This window comes from Geotrypetes seraphini, chromosome 2 (assembly GCF_902459505.1).
Source record: "Geotrypetes seraphini chromosome 2, aGeoSer1.1, whole genome shotgun sequence".
Lineage (NCBI taxonomy): Eukaryota > Metazoa > Chordata > Amphibia > Gymnophiona > Dermophiidae > Geotrypetes > Geotrypetes seraphini.
The window spans coordinates 495,471,265-495,484,700 of NC_047085.1; the positions used below are offsets into that span (position 1 = coordinate 495,471,265).

The window sequence follows — 13,436 nt, forward strand, 5'->3', positions numbered from 1 at the left end:
CGGCGCGAGGCCGGCAAGATCGGTGTCGCCACTGTGGCTGGTGGACGCTCTAGGGAAGAGGGAGGCTTCTTAGCCGGCTTACCTGGCGCCAGAGACGCCGATACGGGGTCGGGTGGCGTCGAAGTAGACGGTGCCGATTTCGGTGGTACCGCTGTCGATGCCGAGGAGTCCATCGTCGACCCGGTGCCGAACAAAAGAGTTTGTTGAATTTGTCGGTTTTTAAGCGTCCGCTTTTTAAGAGTGGCACAGCGGGTGCAGGAGTCCGCCCGATGCTCCGGACCCAAACACTGCAAACACCAATTGTGTGGGTCAGTGAGGGAGATCGGGCGTGCACACCGCTGGCACTTCTTAAAACCGGCTTGCGGGGGCATGAAGGGGAAAACAGCCTCCGCAAAATCGAACCCCGAGGCCTGTATAATGGCAACAGGCCCCGCCGGGGCAAATCGAAAAAAGGGGAAAAAATAAAGTTGTTTTTTTTTGATAATTCAAAGAAAAGTAACCCGAAGGTAAAAAGAAAAGAAAAAAGGGAAAAAATTTCGCGAGCGGGAAGGCAAAAAAGTGAGTTCAACGGCCGTTGAAAAACACACGCGTCTTCTTCGCTCCGCGGAAACGAAGAAACTGGGGACCACGCACTCCTCCGTCGGGCGGGAAGGCACTCGCGCACGCGCGGTGCGGCCAACTAGAACTTTCTAGTTAAAAAGGTCTGTACCGAGGGCTCCGTCGGTGACGTCACCCATGCGTAAAGAATATGCTGCCTGCTTGTCCTGGGATAAAAGAGATGACCCCATGCAAATACAGGACCGAACACTAAAGGTACTAATATATACAAACAAACCCTAAGATGCAAGACTCTGCTTGCCGTACAATCCCAGAGAAATAAAAACAAATGCATTTCTTCCAGAACAGTGCAAAATACAGACAGCAGATCTAAATTCTCAACATTGAGAATTCAATCACTAAATTTACCTTTGTTGCCTCCCTCCCTCCATGCTGTGCCTTACCTTCTGGCCTGCTCCTGCCTGGCCATTTTATGCCGCCCCTGGTGTTATCTTTAGGCCGACTCCTTCTTCCTTACTGACACAGTGCACAAAGCCACGGGCAGCGACTCATCCGGAAGACTTCCCTCTGACGTTGGGATGCCAGAGAGAATGCTTCTGGTTCAGGCACTGAACGTTTTGTGCACTGTCTAAGTGAGGAAGAGGGAGCTGGCTCGAAGATTACGCCGCATCGATCGCACCGCAGAATGCGGCTGAAGAAAACTGTCTTGGACCCGATGCATGTGCCGGCCCTACAGACCAGCAGGAAATTTCTGCGGACCAGCCATTCTAGAACACTGATTTAGAACATTAGGTGAATATACATAACGGCAAAGGCCATCTACCCAAGGTTACATTAGCAATCACATACCTACCCCTCTGGTCCCTGAACAGTAGAATGAATTTGCAAATATATATTCTTTCGAAATAAGATCAGCATGTCAACTTTATGACAAATTACAAAATTTAGCTTGCCGAATGGGTTTCCTGTAACATAGTTACATCAGCTTTATGAGGGTGTAACGGCTAACTAAATCTCTGCGTATTGCATTATCTTTGTATTTTCTCATAGCATAATCTTTTGTTAACCGCATTGAACTTAGGGTTATGTGGTCTAGAAATCTGTTGTTATGTTATGTTATTGATGAGGCGACCCTTCCCAAAGCCGCAGTAGTGGCTGCTGCATGGCAAATGCTCCGATACCCATTAAATCCCTATGGCCATCAGAGCGACCGCAGCAGCAGCCATTACTGTGACTTTGTAAAAGGAGCCCTTAATGAAATAAGTGATCCCCATCCTCCATACCAAAATATAGGGAGAAACAAAAATCACTGTAATTTATAGGAGGACATGCCCCAGCCTACAGATCCTCAGACCCTGTCCAAATCCATTTTTAAAAAGGGGGGGGGAGAAAACCTCAACAAAATAAACCTCCAACAAATTCTCTAAAATCCCCTCCTTACCTACCAAAAATCGTTATTTAAATTAAAAAGCATTTATTATTTTAAAAAACTTGGGGTCACTTATTGAACAATGTTTTTGAGCAATATTGAAAAGAGAGTTAGATTTAGTGCTGCAGGTGCTCTAAAGTATATTTTGGAAAGACAGTGAAGAGTAGCGGTTCATAGACAAAATCGCGCGAGACAACGGTGCGCAGACAACTGAGCGCAAGGTTGACGGTGCGCCGAAGAAAAGCACTATTTTAAAGATTCCGACGGGGGGTGTTGGTGGGGAACCCCCCTATTTTACTTAACAGACATCGCGCTGGCGTTGTGGGGGGTTTGGGGGGTTGTAACCCCCCTCATTATACTTGAAACCGAACTTTTTGCCTGTTTTTTAGGGAAAAAGTTCAGTTTTAAGTATAATGTGGGGGGTTACAACCCCCCAAACCCCCCACAACGCCAGCGCAATGTCTGTTAAGTAAAGTGGGGGGTTCCCCCCCACACCCCCCGTCGGAGCCCTTTAAAATAGTGCTTTTCTTCGGCGCACCGTCAACCTTGCGCTCAGTTGTCGGCGCGCCGTTGTCTCGCGCAATTTAGTCCCGTCACCAAGAGTAGCGACGGTGCAAGTGACAATTCTGGTACAGAATATGAAGACCATGTTTCAGGAGAATCTCTAACAGCAGTTGGCTCAAGCCTGTCATTCCTAGTAAGTACAGTTATATCAACTGCAGCCCCAACATTCACTCTTGATAGTTTCTGCAAGCACTGAATGCAGGGTCATAAGAGGGCCCCATCTGCTCACTATTGGCTGGATGACTGTAATAACAGGAAGCCCGTACACAAGATGGGGCCTTGTCTTAGAGGTGTCATACTGGCTCTAGGTAAGTGTGGAGGGCTGGATAGAGGAAGCAGGTATAATACGGGCAAAGGGCATGTCCTCGTGTCTTCAGATAAAAACAACACACAAGTGGGGAAGGGACTGTACACATCAAGGGTGTCAAAGGCCCTCCTCAAGGGCCGCAATCCAGTCAGGTTTTCAGGATTCCCCCCCCCAATGAATATGCAAGAGATCTATTAGCATACAATGAAAGCAGTGCATGCAAATAGATCTCATGCATATTCACTGGGGGAAATCCTGAAAACCCGACTGGATTGTGGCCCTCGAGGAGGGACTTTGACATCCCTGCTCTAGAACAAATGAGGTTTATTAAAAAATAATCATCTATTAAAATACAACACATATATAAATCTAAGCCTATTATAGAGTCCTTTTTCTATTAGCGTTGGACCCCACATGGTCCTTGTTTCGGCTTCCAATGGAAAGTCTTCTAAAGGGGTTAACTGGTGATCTGTGTTGGTGTTACACACGAAAATCTGATACGCCTGAACGGAGTTAAGTGCCTGGGTCCAACGCTAATAGAAAAAAGGACTCTATAATAAGCTTGTATTTATACATGTGTTATATTTTAATAGAATTTTTTAATAAGGTTCATTTGTTCTAGAGCAGTGGTTCTCAACCTTGTCCTAGGGGACCCCTAGCCAGTTGGGTTTTCAAGATATCCCCAATGAATATGCATGAGAGAGATTTTCATATAATGGAGGAGACAGGCACGTAAATATGTCTCATGCATATTCATTAGGGATATCTTGAAAACCCAACTGGCTGGAGAGTCCCCTAGGACAGGGTTGAGAACCACCGCTCTAGAGGCTGATGTGAACAGTCCCTTCCCCACTTGTTTTTGTTTTGTTGATATCACGTGAGGTTGCATTTTCCTATTTGTGGAATACACTGGTGTCGTCAGATTCCATGTGCTGACTTAGTGGCACCAGATGGGGTTCTGTCCCCCAATTTGAGAACCCAATACTGTTTGTACATTTACAAGTACCTACTGCTACACACACAAGATACAGTAAAGCTGGTTTGAAAATTTACATGCATGCATCAGTTATGTCCCAAATAATGCACATACTAGGTTGATTTATAAGCTGGAATACTGGTTGTGGTTCAAAGCCAAACTGCTCCTCTTGTGGCCAGTGATCTTGATGAGGCATGAATTCCGAGTAGGGTTTCTCATCCACAATCACTTCAAAAGATCCTGAAATACAGAGAGAAAAACCATGGGTACCTCTGCCACTAGGCGCTTTTGCTTAAATAAAGCAAGCAAAACATACATACAGAACACTAAAGCAGCAAAATATTGACTCTAAACTAAACCTTAAGTTTATATACCGCATCCTCTCCACGTATGTGGAACTCGGCACGGTTTACAAGAACTTAAAATATAGGAAGAGAAGGAAAAAAAAAGTTTATATGAACTTATATATAGAATAGAAGAGTAAGGGGGGATAGAATTACATTTTAGTGAAAAGCCAGGTTTTCAGTTGCTTGCGGAATAATTGGAGGGAGCCCAGGTTCCACAGCAGGGTAGTAAGGTCGTTCCAAAGACCTGTGATTCTGAAGAGAAGGGATTTTCCCAGTTTGCCTGCATAGCGAATACCATGTAGAGATGCCTGCTCATAAGAGCAATCAACACACATGCACCCAGTCTCCCCCCTTGATGATCCTAGGCTGTACCAATAAGGAAGTGTGGGAGTCTTACCAGTTTGATAACTTTGAAAAGGACTAAATGATGTATGGGGCAATTCTCATTTAGACTTTGGTCTGATGCTGATCACCTATGAGACACAGCCCAAGCCATAATCTCCCGTTCATACACTAAGGGCTCATACTGATGTCCATTACTTAGAGAATTATTTGTATTGATTTTATATTTTTCCCAGTTCAGACATCCTCCCCGAGGGATTAAGTGTGTTAGCCAATTATATATTGGATTTTATCCTGGACTTTATTGGCTATACCATTGTCCTTAGGGTTATATTTTTTTGTGCTGTTTTTAAAAGCCATCGCCATTTCCACTAGAATAGATTATGTTGTCATCTTTCATGCCTGTGGCCACCCCAAAACAGAATTTTTCAGTTTGTGGCAGAATTTAGCTTGTCTGTATCAGGAGCTGGGCATGAAGTAGATATCGGGAGAAAGCAGAAATTGTAAAGGTGCTTCAGTAGAAAAAGCACATCAAGCCTCCCTCTAACATCCCATTTCTGGATGATGGAGGGTAATAGTTCACAGTCAACTACTATGCTCCAGCAACAGTAAGATGCATCAACCCCAAATTTACGTATGTTTGAATGTTGTGTTGCTTTCCTATTTTAATAGGGTTTTTTTCCCTAATTTTATAGTATATGTAGTGAAATGGTGTGGTGGCCGTGTTAGTCTACTTTCCAATGTAATATAGAGAAATCAAACAAAAGAAATAAGGCAATAATTTTTTTATTGGACTAACAATGCATTTTCTAATCTGAAGTGCTACCTTTGAAAGTTCATCATAAAACGCATTGAGTTAGTCCAATAAAAAAAAGGTATTGCCTTATTTCCTTTGTTTTATTTCTATAGTATATGTAAAGTGCTTCGATCTACTCACTAGGTAGAGTGTGCTATAGCAAGCTCTTAAAAGTAAGTGATAAAAATTGCTAATTTTATTCATTTCAAGCTGTAAGAACACTTCCAGAACTGATCACACTGACTTATTCCATCCAATTTGACGGAAGTTGGAAAGAACTAAAAAAAAAAAAAAGGTATCCAGAATGCCTGTCTCCAAAACCTCAACAAACGAGGTCAAATTTGGCACACAGAAAAAGTGAAAAGACCCAGTTCAAAAGTGGGCCGGATCAGACTGGAAATTCCACCCCTTCTCCCACCCGCAGAGGGAAGAAAAAAAAAAAAAAGACTGCCCAGCGCATTTCTATGGAAGAAAGCAGTTCCAACTTCTGCATCACAAACTTACAGCGAACACAGCAATTAGGAAATTCTTTCCGTCAAACTTCTTGTCCCCCTTTTCTACTCTCCAACACACCTACTACAGTACAACTATCCACCTGCCCCCCCCCCCCTTCATCTAAGAAAAAGAAAAATAGTACAGCTACATATGTGGGAAGGAAGAGCTCCATGATCCATTCCCCACATGTTTAAATTTTTAATTATAAACCACCTAGAACACAGGTGTCGAAGTCGGTCCTCGAGGGCCGTAATCCAGTCGGGTTTTCAGAATTTCCCCAATGAATATGCATTGAAAGCAGTGCATGCACATAGATCTCATGCATATTCATTGGGGAAATCTTGAAAACCCGACTGGATTGCGGCCCTCGAGGACCGACTTCGACACCCCTGACCTAGAAGCTCAAAAGCTATTCAGTGTACTTTCAGGTACAGTAGATATGTTTCTGTCGAGGGGGCTCACAATGTGCCTGAAGCAATAGAGGATTGAGTGACTTGCCCAAGATCATAAGAGGCTATACTTTGAACCAAGTTTCCCTGATTTTCAGCCCTCCACTCTATTAAGCTATGCCTCCATTCCAATTTTAAAGTACATGTGCCAATACTTCCCAAACATATTCACCATAAAGATATTTTAAAATAAGGTTACCAAGGTCGGGCAAGAAAAACACAATACTGATGGCAGTGACAAGAACAACCATGTCACCAAAAACAGACACAATACCTAACAGAAGAATTACCACCATCTTCCTCCCCCTCCTGAGTCTATCCCCCGTTTCCTATCTCACATCTCAACATAACCTTATTTTAAACACTTGTATGAACTTCCAAGTTCACATTTCAAAAAAAGGGCATCTATTCCCCGTCATTCTTCCATACCAAAGGAGAGAAGCAGGAGCATGTGCAATGATGGCCAGAATGAGGGCTGATGTATAGTTTCCGATTTAAAAAGGAACGAGTGTGAACAAACTGTCTACCCACTTGCTTCTGTTTGGAAGTTAGCTACAGGACAGCTATAACGTTTGACTGGAATGAGATACATTTTCTAAGTGTATGAGAAGCCATCACCAAGCAATGTCAGATACGATAGCTGCATGATATTTTCTAGTAAAGATGAACATTTAATTAGAAAAACAGCCTTTTGGGAAGGGGGTAGACAGGTACCATAAAAGTGAATGGCTTCAATCTGTAAACAGGTCTTCACTCTGCAAAATTCTATACACAAATCCAGAAGCTGGTGCTCTGATGGAATTATTTAGACAGAGCATTTTGACAACTTCCTACACAACAGAGCAGCTCTATGTAAATTGTGGGAATGGTTTACAGATTTTCCACCCCCCCCCCCCTTGGTTTGGAGGGCTTGTTGAGTGTGCTCGGTATTCTTTGTAGACTCATGGCCAGTTTGCATTATTGCCTTTTGAATTGTGGAGGGGACAGTGCAAGGCCTTAGAACACACTGGAATAAAGATTTACGTCTGCCAATACTCCAGTCCATTTATCCAGAGGCTCTTTATTTACGGTAGATAGCCTTTTTTATTCATTTCTGTCCCACCTTGTGATGTCAATATTGCAATGTGGTGTAGTTCTGGCTGCAAATGTGTACTTAAAGACCATCAAGACCCTGCTGACACCACAGAGGTATACCCTGTGAGTAGATAGGAGAGTGATTCTGGAAGGCACCAATAAATTAGTAATGCAATTGATTCACCCAGATTGCCTTACAACTTCAAAAGTTTAGAAAGAAATCTATTACTCGTCTGGGAAAATTATGTTCATGAAGTTGCTACAGTTGAGAGGATGGATATGATATAATTTGAGAATTCTGTTATAAGTATTACTACAGGGGCCTTTTGATGTTTCAAGCTGTTTCTGCTTTTAAATTATCCTCTATACCAGTGGTCTCAAACTCAAACCCTTTGCAGGGCCACATTTTGGATGTGTAGGTACTTGGAGGGCCTCAGAAAATATAGCTAATGTCTTATTAAAGAAATGACAATTTTGCGAGAGGTAAAACTCTTTATAGTTTATATATCTTTCCTTTTGGCTAAATCTTAATAATAATATTGTCATTTATAGCTAAAGAGACCAAGAAACTGTTTTATTTTACTTTTGTGATTATGATAAACATACCAAGGGCCTCAAAATAGTACCTGGCGGGCCACATGTGGACTCCAGGCCGTGGGTTTGAGACCACTCACTACTCTATACTGATGTGTAACTGGTCATCAGCATAATCATGCCTATAGATCTTGTCTCACACCTGTATGGTTGACTGCTGGGCTGTCGAATGGGAAACAATTTTACATAGAGTTGGGAGTCTACAAAACATACCAACTCCAGCTTCAAATAAAATCATGGTAAATTTATCATTTTATGTTTAAATGTGTTTTATTAAATTTTCAAAGCTGTGCAAGCATGTCAAACAAGAAAATACAGCAATATTCTCAAATATGTGCACACTATGGCCCTTTCCCCCCATCAGCCTCCCCCAATTCCCGTGTAGAGAGAGCATTTCAAGAGGGCATAAAGCAAAAACACAATCACAAGTTCAATAATCTGCTCCTCGCATGAAGAGTAAGATCCATCCAAAAATGTTCCCAAATCTGACAAAAGCAACAGCCAGGTTTCGTGTCGAGATCCCCAAAGTGCCTGCGTTCTAGAGAGGCCTGTACAATCATCAACGATCTCCATTGGCTGTAAGACGGTGGATCACTGGACATCCAATTAGTCAAAAATGGCCTTCTTGCCAAGGAGCATCACTCTAGCCACAAAAGCTGTCAAACCTTTTGGTTTAGGAGTGGTTATTTTGAAGTATCCAAAAAGTGCTCGCGGGGCTGGAGTCCACCACCGATCCCATAAAAAAATAGTGTATTGACCCTAGTGAAGCCAAAACTGGAGAATGTGGGGACAGGACCAAAGCATATGACCCAGCGAGGCATGAGCCTGAGCACATTTAGGACAGTTATACAGGAGTAATGCCCATTCTGTAAGCACGCATGGGCGATATATAGAGACAAAGTACAATCTTCAGTTGGAGCTCCCAATGTTAAACATTGGAGGACACCCTCCTCAAGTTTTTTTTAACGTTTGCTGTATTTGTGGGGGCCATGAAGTAGCCACAATATCAAAATTAAGGCCTGGTTGACAGTCACATAAGCCTACATGATGGAATCTAAGAGGGATTGATTGTTGAGCAGACTAAATAATTCCGATATGGCCTCTCAGAAAGTCCTCCGTTAATAATAATAATTTTATTTTTATATACCGCCCTACCATATAGTTCTAGGCGGTTCACATACAGTACTAAAAATATACAAATAGTGAATAAAAGTATAATCTAAAAATGACTAAAATTATACAATAATTGAATAAAATGCATTAATAAAAATAGATATAGTCCTTAAACTGTAAATCAGTGTGCAAATTTCCAATCAATATTCTGAAACATCAATTTATAAACTTTTCAAATAAATCAGTTTTCAATAGTTTCCTAAAGACATATATGAATGGGCCTGAGAAATAATAGAACTTAGCCATGAATCCATTTTACCTGCCTGAAAACCAAGCAATTTGTCAAAGAATCTCTTGTAACAAGGCTTAATGATCGGAAAAACAAATAGGTATTGCCCTCGAGTTGACCTTTTAGGTTTGTATCTTTCAAAACACAAAGACAAATAATTAGGAGCCATACCAAACAGTACTTTAAAACTGGTGCAACCAAACTTAAACAGTACTCTAGCCTCAAAAGGCAACCAATGACTAGCTAGCAAAGATTGGACATAATGTCAGACTCGGTAGTAGGCAAAAATATCCATGGCCAAATGGCCATCTTCATTAGTGAGTTGGACGTTGTGAGCATGGGTCAACAATAGCGAGAGGACCTGAAACAGGAATTTATCATTTTATAAATGAACACTGTAACTTGAAACATGAGGATGTTACTGGCCAAGGCTTTATGGTAGATATCCTGCAAACAGGATGGTTGGATAGGCTGGAGTTAGCCTGGAGGGCAACTTCAGCATTTGGAACCTAGGACAATACCAGTTGGACTTTACAGTCTATGACCCAGAAATATCAAAGAAGAGACGAGTTAATTTAATCATGTATTTGTAATGGGAACAACTAATGGGCAGACTGGATGGTCTTTACCTGCCTTCATTTACTATGTTACATATCTTTGTCCCAATTTAGATTTATATTTACCAGTATTTTAGGATCCAGATCATAAAATGTGAAGCCTAATAGGAGTCAGAGCTGGATTCAGTCAGAAAGTACAATAGAGAAGTTGAGAGTCTAAGTCAAAGTTTAATGTACTAACTCATAGCCCTGGGTTAACTGGTGATCAGAATGATAGTGTCTATGTGTGTTTGTCTTATACCTATTTGGTTAAATTATTTCTTTTGATCCAGAAGCAGTGATGTAGTGAATTAAATGAACTAGATTCTAAAATAAGCACAACTCATTACTGCCCCAGTGGTAAATTGCAGCCAGCCAGCTTAATCTGCTGTGAATTGGCAAGGATGTATTGCTTTTACTGCCAGTTACCTCTGGCCATTATTCTGCTTGGTAACTAATTTTGACATCTGTTGCAAACTTCCCAGGTCAGGGTCTACAGAATAATGCAATAAACCTCAAAGACGAGCAAGTTTTTCCGAATCCAGCTTTTAGTCTGATCTTAATGTGTCCAGTCAGCAGGGAGCAAAACGGGTGAACCAATTCATTTCCTCTCCTTAAGATGGTACACGATTTAAAACCACATTAATCTGATGCAATTTAATGGATACCCAGAGGCTACAAAATCATCAGGTGATCTGGGAAAGGCTCCAGAGAAAAGTCAATCCTTTACTTGAATTACCATAAATCACTGCCGCTAGAAATAAATGGTGGTGCCCGTTTTACATTAGCACATTCGCATTCTTGATCTGGATTTTCAGCCCCCACAACTGCCCAAGCTAGAGTGGATTTGGATTTCAGATTTGCTTACTCACCTTTCTGTGCTCAAGTTAAATATAGCTACCTGAACTGTTATTTCCCTGCCCAACCTGACCTGTCTGTCCCTTAAACCAGTGATTCCCAACCCTGTCCTGGAGGAACACCAGGCCAATCGGGTTTTCAGGCTAGCCCTAATGAATATGCATGAGAGAGATTTGCATATGATGGAAGTGATAGGCATGCAAATTTGCTTCATGCATATTCATTAGGGCTAGCCTGAAAACCCAATTGGCCTGGTGTTCCTCCAGGACAGGGTTGGGAACCACTGCCTTAAACAATAGTGCTCGAGGTGCAAGACCTGTACGTCCCAAGGTTTAGGAAAGGGTGCAAAAAAAAAAAATCGAACTAGAAACCCAGCATGGATAACTACTGCAGTTAAAAAGGCGATAAGCAACAAGAAATCATCCTTCAAGAAATGGAAAAAGGAATCAACAAAGGAAAACCAGGAAGAGCACAAAAGACACCAGAAAGAATGTCATCAAGAGGTCAAGAAAGCAAAGAGAGAATATGAGGAAAGACTGGCAGGAGAAGCAAGAAACTTCAAACCCTTCTTCAGGTATGTGAAAGGGAAACAACCAGCCAGAGAGGAAGTGGGACCACTGGACGACGGAGACAGGAAAGGAGCGATAAAGGAGGAAAAAGAGATAGCTGAAAGGTTAAACAAATTCTTCTCGTCAGTCTTCACCAGAGAGGACACATCCAATATCCCAGAACCCGAGGTGATTATAAACGGAGAACACGACGAAAGGCTGGTACAACTAGAGGTAAGCAAAGAGGATGTCCTCAGACAGATAGACAGACTAAAGAGCGACAAATCACCAGGCCCGGACGGCATCCACCCAAGGGTACTAAAAGAACTGAGAAACGAAATAGCAGAGACACTTCGCCAAATATGTAACCTCTCCCTAAAAACTGGGGAGATCCCAGAGGACTGGAAAATAACAAATGTCACGCCCATCTTTAAGAAGGGATCAAGGGGTGACCCGTGAAACTACAGGCCTGTGAGCTTGACCTCGGTTCCTGGAAAGTTGATGGAAGCAATGGTAAAGGACACAATCTGCGAACACATAGAAAGCAATGGACAACTGAAGGCGAGCCAGCATGGCTTCTGCAAGGGAAGGTCATGCCTCACGAACTTGCTGTACTTCTTTGAGGGAATAAACATTCAGATGGATAAGGGTGAATCCATAGACATCATTTACCTTGACTTCCAAAAAGCCTTCGACAAGGTACCACACGAACGGCTACTTAAAAAACTGTGGAACCACGGGGTGCAAGGGGATATCTACCGATGGATCAAACACTGGCTAGCGGGCAGGAAACAGAGGGTTGGCGTCAAGGGCCAATACTCAGATTGGCAATGGGTCACGAGCGGAGTTCCGCAGGGGTCGGTGCTGGGACCTCTACTATTCAATATATTTATTAACGATCTGGAAACGGGGACAAAATGTGAGGTTATCAAATTTGCTGATGACACCAAACTCTGCAGCAGGGTTAGAAACACGGAAGACTGTGAAGACCTACAAAGGGACCTAACGAGACTGGAAGACTGGGCAAAAAAGTGGCAAATGAGTTTTAACGTAGAGAAATGCAAGGTCATGCATGTAGGGAAAAAGAACCCGATGTTCAACTACAAAATGGGGGGAACACTGCTAGGGGTGAGTAACCTGGAAAGGGACTTGGGGGTGATGGTCGACTCATCACTGAAACCATCGGTGCAATGTGCGACAGCCTCAAAGAAAGCAAACAGAATGCTGGGCATCATCAAAAAGGGTATCACAACCCGGACGAAGGAAGTCATCATGCCGCTGTATCGCGCAATGGTGCGCCCGCACCTGGAGTACTGTGTTCAATACTGGTCGCCGTACCTCAAGAAGGACATGGCGGTACTCGAGGGAGTGCAGAGGAGGGCGACTAAGCTGATAAAAGGTATGGAAAATTTTCCATACGCTGACAGGTTAAAAATGCTGGGGCTGTTCTCCCTGGAGAAGACTTAGGGGACATGATAGAAACCTTCAAAATCCTTAAGGGCATAGAGAGAGTAAATAAGGACAGATTCTTCAAACTGAGGGGAGCCACAAGCACTAGGGGTCACTCGGAGAAATTGAAAGGGGACAGGTTTAGAACAAATGCTAGAAAATTCTTTTTTACGCAGAGGGTGGTGGACATGGAACGCGCTTCCGGAGGAATTGATAGGTCAGAACTCTGTACAGGGGTTCAAGAAGGGTTTGGATAGGTTCCTGGAGGATAAAGGGATAGAGGGGTACAGATAGAACTTGAGGTAGGTTATAAAAGTGGTCAGAAACCACTTCACAGGTGCAGACCTGATGGGCCGCCGCGGGAGAGGACCGCTGGGCGAGATGGACCTCGGTCTGACCCAGTGGAGGCAACTTCTTATGTTCTTATGTTCTAACAGACTCCCCCCCCCCCTCCCGCCAACTCTGCCCACGGGCAAGCGAAGCCAGAGTCAGTGGCATGGCACCCTGAGGCCCTGGACTCTTATGAGCCCCGTAGAAAGCCAATGCTTTATAAACTGTTCCTACTTCTCTTTGGAAGTGTGATATTAAACTAGATCCAGGTATTTTATTTGATGTTTTTTCTTTACAAAAGCCTACACCCAAGGGTTACCCT

General features: G+C 42.9%; 1 protein-coding gene across 12 annotated transcripts in view; it reads right to left on the reverse strand.

The window, feature by feature from the left end:
* Nucleotides 1–13,436, reverse strand: part of MAP4 (microtubule associated protein 4) — a 421,944-nt gene that overhangs the window by 226,696 nt on the left and 181,812 nt on the right. For all 12 annotated transcript variants that reach the window (XM_033931948.1, XM_033931947.1, XM_033931950.1 and 9 more), the window contains exon 5: nucleotides 3,949–4,074. In XM_033931948.1, coding sequence (XP_033787839.1) covers nucleotides 3,949–4,074 — 126 coding nt within the window. The remainder of the gene's footprint in view (nucleotides 1–3,948; nucleotides 4,075–13,436) is intronic.